General features: G+C 50.1%; 5 protein-coding genes across 5 annotated transcripts, besides 11 other annotated features; all 5 read left to right on the top strand.

Moving 5' to 3' along the window:
- Positions 1 to 152: a sequence feature (heterozygous, non-Esmeraldo-like haplotype).
- Positions 1 to 668, top strand: Tc00.1047053511143.39 (hypothetical protein, conserved; the record flags this gene model as incomplete). The annotated part of the gene is made up of 1 exon (XM_799491.1): positions 1 to 668. A coding segment is annotated over one exon (668 nt), but the record flags the coding sequence as incomplete, so codon positions are not given.
- Positions 153 to 579: a sequence feature (areas merged during assembly that could not be assigned to a particular haplotype. This can correspond to areas where the two haplotypes were merged or to regions with more than two copies in the genome that were merged during assembly.).
- Positions 580 to 789: a sequence feature (heterozygous, non-Esmeraldo-like haplotype).
- Positions 702 to 756: a microsatellite.
- Positions 757 to 802: a microsatellite.
- Positions 790 to 1,475: a sequence feature (areas merged during assembly that could not be assigned to a particular haplotype. This can correspond to areas where the two haplotypes were merged or to regions with more than two copies in the genome that were merged during assembly.).
- Tc00.1047053511143.30 (hypothetical protein, conserved) lies at positions 996 to 2,141 on the top strand (the record flags this gene model as incomplete). The annotated part of the gene is made up of 1 exon (XM_799489.1): positions 996 to 2,141. One exon carries the CDS (start codon positions 996 to 998, stop codon positions 2,139 to 2,141), a length of 1,146 nt encoding a protein of 381 aa, XP_804582.1.
- Positions 1,476 to 6,264: a sequence feature (heterozygous, Esmeraldo-like haplotype).
- Positions 2,318 to 2,367: a sequence feature (A-rich).
- On the top strand, positions 2,424 to 2,798 carry Tc00.1047053511143.19 (hypothetical protein, conserved; the record flags this gene model as incomplete). The annotated part of the gene is made up of 1 exon (XM_799490.1): positions 2,424 to 2,798. One exon carries the CDS (start codon positions 2,424 to 2,426, stop codon positions 2,796 to 2,798), a length of 375 nt encoding a protein of 124 aa, XP_804583.1.
- Positions 2,962 to 3,007: a sequence feature (A-rich).
- Positions 3,043 to 3,076: a microsatellite.
- On the top strand, positions 3,291 to 5,081 carry Tc00.1047053511143.12 (hypothetical protein, conserved; the record flags this gene model as incomplete). The annotated part of the gene is made up of 1 exon (XM_799492.1): positions 3,291 to 5,081. The coding sequence occupies one exon, from the start codon at positions 3,291 to 3,293 to the stop codon at positions 5,079 to 5,081; it is 1,791 nt and encodes a 596-aa protein (XP_804585.1).
- Positions 3,723 to 3,953: a sequence feature (CT-rich).
- On the top strand, positions 5,949 to 6,264 carry Tc00.1047053511143.6 (protein kinase, putative; the record flags this gene model as incomplete). The annotated part of the gene is made up of 1 exon (XM_799493.1): positions 5,949 to 6,264. A coding segment is annotated over one exon (316 nt), but the record flags the coding sequence as incomplete, so codon positions are not given.

The following is a 6,264-nucleotide window of genomic DNA, read 5'->3' as shown; positions in this document are numbered from 1 at the left end:
TGAACAGATATGAGAAGGCTTGTTTGGAAAAGGGGGAGAGTGGCATTTTTGGCTGGCTGGGCATGAGGCCGATTCTTTTGTTTTTGCACTCGTTGACCGCGGATTCCAATTATGCCACTTTCTTTTGGGCCTGCGTGCAGTTGATTGAAGCCTTTGCAAAGTGCCCAGGGTCGCGGCAGGTGGAATCTCTTCTTTTTATTACAGTTGACCGTATTCACAGCGCTGCAAAGCATATTCAAAATCAATTGAATCAGGCTGCGGAAACACCACGATTTTCTCTGCCCGCATTGCGGGAAGTGGGTAATACCATTCGCAGTGCGCTTGACTTTCTTTTGGTCCTTCTCCGTGTTCAGCTTGAATGCGAAAATGTGGCAATTGAAAGCGGCATGTTGGAGATTCCCCCTGTCATGGGCCGTATCTTTGACATTCTTAGCACATCTTCGTCTGACCTTCTGGAGGCCTGGGCGACACTGCTCGAGAAATTGGAGGACTGTAAGATGCGTGATTTGGTTCGGAAGTGTTGCCTTGGCGTGGTGCGGAACTTTTCTTTTCAGATTGAGGAGCTAATGAAAGTGTCGTCCAAGAAGGAGGACGATGAACCACTGAATGAAATTCTTGATACATGCTACCATTTCATTGACACATTTCTCAAGGGCGACGATGAATGACCGTTTTTGCTGCTGTTTGTGTGTTTTTGCCTTTGTATGTGTGTGTGTGTGTGAGTTTGTGTGTGTTTGTGTGTGTTTGTTTGTTTGTTTTTTTGTTTTCATGTGTGTATTTATTTTGGGATTTTTTTTCTTGTGTGCGACGTGACAGAGCCTCCTCTTCGGTGGGAGGTGGAAGAGCCCTACGGCTTACAATTGCCTTCTCCTTCTCTCGCTGTTGTTCTTTTTTTTTTTCTTTTATTGCAGTGGACGCGGCTCCGTGGGCGCAGGAAGTGAGGAATCAAAGGAACATCCAGAGTTTGAAACACACCAATAGCTGAAAATTGCTCGATGTGGAGATCTCTGCGCAAGCCGTACGTTTTGTTTAGCTGCTGCACTTCTTTCTGCGCGTCAGCATCAACATCGTCGGCACATGCAGGAGAAACGAAGGGAAATCGCTTTAGATCCCCGGCGAGCGCTGGCAGCAGCACGGGGGGTTCACAGCAGCGAGAGGCAAATCCATACAAGTCATGGGAGCACTTGAATCATAAGTGGCTTCTTATGATGTGCATCGGCTGTCTTGCGGGGGGGCTTGCCGCCGGCCAGGTTGTGGACGTGGACGATAATACACTGCGCCCGCCTTTTTTGAAAGAATCTGTGCTTGCAGACATTGCCAAAACGTTTGAGTTTCGTCCTGATTTGGCGGCCACAAGCATCCGCGTTGCCTTCATCCTTGCCGCCCGCCGCGCGGGGTTTGCTACAGACAACATTGATGAGTCTTGCGCTGTTGTCAGTGGCCTAGAGGACATTGCCGGCGTGCTGCGCCATCTTTCAACTGTGCACGGTCTTTCGACGGAAGACGCCGCGTCTCTTTTGGCGGTGGCTGCCGTAAAGTTTTTAAAGGGGCCCTGTGACGTCATTGAAAGCAACTGGCGGTGGGGGCGAAATGACACGGACACCACACTCCCGCGGAAGAACCAACTTGCCGAGGCTGACTCCGGCCTTATTGCGCTGCCGACCATTCTTGAGGGGCTCGGTGGCCTCACAGATGAGGAGAGCGTTGCCCTCATGGCGTGCCACGGCGTCGGGGAATTTCACGAGCACGTAAGCGGCATCGACGGCGTGTCACACATTGGTAGCCAGTACAAACTCAGCAACGACTATTACAAATTTCTGTTGGCGAATGAAAGGCGATTCTTTGAGCTGGAAGTGCCTCGGACAGAGGAAAACAAGGTCATTCAGCGCCTCCCAAAGGACTTCGTCTGTGTTTATGCACATGTGGGAAAGAAACAAAAAAAGCGGCAATGTGTCTTTAACCGACGCGAGGTGGAAGCCCTGCTACGCAATAAAAAATGGCGAAATTTAACAGAACGATACGCGACAGATGAAGCGGCGTGGGCGGCGGCGTTTCAGTCGGCTTTTACGAAAATGATAGAATGTCATTTTAAGCGCCTCCGACCGTACAACAAGCCTTCCGAGCAAATGCATACGGAATGATGGGGCGTGGCAAGAGGAGACGGTAGGCACCAAAAAGAGGGTGGGTGCTGATTTTGACCTTTCCGCTGAAAAGGGAAAATGACGTTCCATTGAACACTATGGCAGGGGGTACATATTAGTGTTTCTCTGAGCCTGTTGCTGCCTGGTGTTGGGCTGCGACGCAAATCTCCAAACTCTTTTTCTCTCTTTTCTTTTCTTCGTTTTTTTCTTTTTTCTTTTTTTTTTTGCATCCGTGCTTTGCCTGCATGTCTATTCGCACCGTTACTCCACAATGACGTTGAGATGCCAGGGCGTGAAGCGGTTCCACGCACGGGCAATGCAAATGAGCGGCGGAGGCCTGCGGGCGCCCCGTACGATATGGCCTTGACTTCCTCCCGGCAGAAGGCGATTGTTCAGAAACCAAACCAGTCGAAGCAGCCGCAGGAACCTTTAGCGGTTGCCCCCGCCTGTGAAACGTGTCTTGCATTATTGCAATCCTCTCAGAAGGTTCGCAATGCGTTGGAGGCTGTGCTGACGAATGCCAGGATGGTGTTTCTTGACGATACATTGCATCACCAAATGGACGATGAGCGGTGGGTGCGGGTGCTGCGGGCGATTGGCCAAGATAAATCGATGTATTACGCAAGGAAAGTGACAGTGAAGAACCCTCCACATTGACGTCAGATTTTGACGAATTGCGGATAGATCTATTGAAGGATAATGTGCCTTTTAATATGCTGTGCTGTAGATGAGGTTGAGATTTTTTTTTTTTTTGTGTGTGTTTGTATGTATGTGGACTTGCAATTAACGGCTTTTTTGCTGTTGGACTTACATTGTGACGTTTTCTTGTTGTTGTTTTTTTTTTTTTTTTTTTGTCTTTTTCTCTTCATGGACTTCTTGCCCTGCTTTTGAACCTTCTATCTTTTTTTTTCTTTTTTCTTTTTTTTTTTTTTTTTGATGAGGGAGACTGCGGGTGCGATACCGCCGATAGCAGAAATAAATTGAGAGAACCGTTTCTTTTTTAAGGCGCATATTGGCGGAACTGGGTTTTATTACTTCCCTCTCACCTACTCTCACACACACAAAGGGGCAGACGCTTATTTATCGGCGCAGGGGGAGGGGACGGATCATTAGAGGCATACACGTCTTTACATTCTTCGTGTTGCAAGGATGTCCGAGGCGTACGTGGAGAAAACGCAGACCGAGCTTGGCGCAATCATTTCTTCGCCCAAACTGACTGAAAAACTTCTCTTAAAACCCCCGTTTCGCTTTTTGCATGATATCGTGACAAGCTTCCTTAGCGCAACGGGGTTTCCGAAGGGGCTTTACCCCGACGCGTTGCTTGACAGCAGCAACGTGACGGAGAAGACAATAAAAATTGAGTTTTTGACGCAGTTGATTGCAGCCGTGGAGGCGGGGACGGGGAAGAAGGTGGCGGCGCAGCCAACAAAGATCGTCGCGGGGCAGGAGGCAGAGAAGACCAACGAGTTGCTGCAGCTCCTCGCTTCATGCGCTAAGCTCACGGCCGAGCAGAAGCACGCGGCGGTGCAAAAAGCAAAAGGGGGCGGCAGTGAACAGCCGGCGGCGGATAAAAAGGCGGCCGAGCAGGAGGCGAAAGAAAAGGAGAAGGAAAAAGAAGTGGAGCGGGAGCAAAAGGCTGAAGAGCGGCGTAAGCGGAAGGAAGAGGAGAAAAGGCGTGAGGAGGAGAAAAGGCGTGAAGAGGAGAAAAGGCGTGGAGAGGAGAAAAGGCGTGAAGAGGAGAAAAGGCGTGGAGAGGAGAAAAGGCGTGGAGAGGAGAAAAGGCGTGAGGAGGAGAGAAGACGTGAAGAAGAGGCCGCCGCAGCAGCGGAAGAAGGGAAAAAGAAGAGGAGGAAGGAAGATGAAAGTCTCCCAGTGGGTGAGTCACCCAAAGTAGAGCAACAACGACAGGAGGCGGCCAATGCGTCTGGGAAACAACAAAAAAGCGGTGAGCCCCATGGAAGCCATAATGAAGAAAAAGAGGGCAAAAAGAAGCATGGAGAAACTTTGGAGGAAAGGACACAAAAGACGGGTGATGAGGAACGTCGCAAACGGCATGAGGAACGGCGGCGTCGCGAGAAGGAAGCTGCAGAGAGGGAAGAAATTCCAACGGCCGACGAAAGTTTGACGACGGTCACACGTGCCCCGCGCGTAGAACAGCGCGTTGCGTCTACTGCTCCTACTCCTAATGCTGCTGCCTCGGCCGCAGGGAAGGCGCCACCGCGCACGAAACCGACGCATGAAGTTGTGGACGGATCTCAGTTGGATGCCGTGCCAGTCTCTGGCGTTATTCGTGAGAAAAAACGCACGCCAGGTGGGAAAGCACAGGAAGCAGAGGATGAAAGTGAATGGATGCGAGTTGCTGAACAACAGAATGCGAAAACGGTAACAAGTGGCAGTGGTGACGGTGGAGGTGTAAACGAAGCGGAGGCGAAGGGTTACTTGGGGCAACAAGCGTTGAAGGCAAAAAGAGAGCAGGAGGAGGAGACTGCACGCCGCGCACAGGAGGCAAACGCACGTGCCCTTCAAGGCGGGAGCAGTGGCGGCGGTATCATTATCCACAGTTCAAAAGGCGGCAAATCCGGCGCGGCGGTGGCAGAGAGTGAGCTTAGCAAGCTGCGAGAGCAACTGCAGCTCCTCACAAAGGCCTCCAATCCACTTGGTAAACTGTTGGAGGCAATCTTTGACGACATAGATACCATGGCAAGGGAGCTGGAGATGTGGCGCTCTGAGGCGCGAAGTCAGGCACTCGCCGCAGCGGATGCCAGGCGAGAGACGATGGAAAGTCTGCAGGAAGTAAACGCCCAACTTCAGAACTTGGAGGATGCGATTAACGACCAAATTCTCAAAACACACAACATTCGCCGAAGTGTCATTAATAACGGTAACGCCATTGCTGGAATGGTCCGCATGATTGTTAGTCCTGAAATTGGAAAGCGTTAGAGGGGCCGTTTTATCCTACCCATGTAGAGACGAAGGAGAGTGAGTGAGCGTGTGTGTGTGTGTGTGCGTTTGAGGGGGAGGGAGGAATTTGCAAGAAAAGGGGACCGGAAAAAGGGTGCCCAAAGCAAAGAAAGAAGAGCAAATCGATAAAAAAGAAGTTAGAGCCTTTCTAGGTCTCCGTTTGTATTTTTGCCATATTTTTTTTGTGTTTTTTATTGTTTGTTTTTGTTTTACCGTGGAGTGCCGTTTCCTTCTCTTTTTCTTTTCTTCCCCAGCTATCTGGTCTTCCCTCTCCCCCGCAAGCAGCAAGCATGCGTGGGTGCCTTTGACACTTCTCTCTTCCACACTTTTTACCATATGTCTCATGTGCCGCGCTCGTTATCCGTTCTCTCTGTACTTCTGCTTCTCACTGACCGAGACACGGAAAGGAATACGTGCATACAACTCATCTTGTGTAAATTCTCTGCTTCTTTTCTTTTTTTTTTTTTCTTTGTGTCAGATTTCTTTTTTCCTGCCATCCTGAGCGTGGGTGTGTTGCTGGGGGTTGGGGGTAGGGTGGGGAAGTCTGCAACAAACAAATCCGGGAGTAGCACAGAGAAGGAAAATTAAATTAGGAGCGGCAAAAGACTTCAAAAAAAAAAAAAAAAAGAATTTGTCATAAGGACGGGCAGTTGTGGAGGGAAGAAGTCTGCGAGGGGTAAGAAGGGAAGGGGAATAACTAATCACTCATTTATTTTTGTTGTTGTGCGTACGTGCGTGAGTCTGTGAGTCGGTTCGTCGCCGCCCTTTGGCGCACAATAGCACCCTGTACCTTCGACACAGATACACACACATTTCGAGGGAGGCCGGAGCAGGGTAAATATTTGGATGGAGAACTACATTCAAATACGTGTGTTGGGCAAAGGGAGCTTTGGCTCCGCCTGGCTCGTGCAACGGCGTAGTGACAAGGCGCAATTTGTTGCGAAGGAAGTGCGACTGGGTGGCATGAAACCGGCGGAGCGGGAGAGCGCAAAGCACGAGATTGAAGTGCTGCGAACCCTAAATCACCCCAACATCACCCGTTATGTGGACCATTATGAAAAAAACGGCTCACTTTACATTGTGATGGAGTACGCCAACGGGGGCGATCTTTACACAAAAATTAGGTCCCGCAAGGGAATGCGTTTTAGGGAAAAGGGGATTT

This window comes from Trypanosoma cruzi, genomic scaffold (genome assembly GCF_000209065.1).
Source record: "Trypanosoma cruzi strain CL Brener 1047053517057 genomic scaffold, whole genome shotgun sequence".
NCBI lineage: Eukaryota > Euglenozoa > Kinetoplastea > Trypanosomatida > Trypanosomatidae > Trypanosoma > Trypanosoma cruzi.
This window is presented reverse-complemented; position numbering and strand designations above follow the sequence as displayed.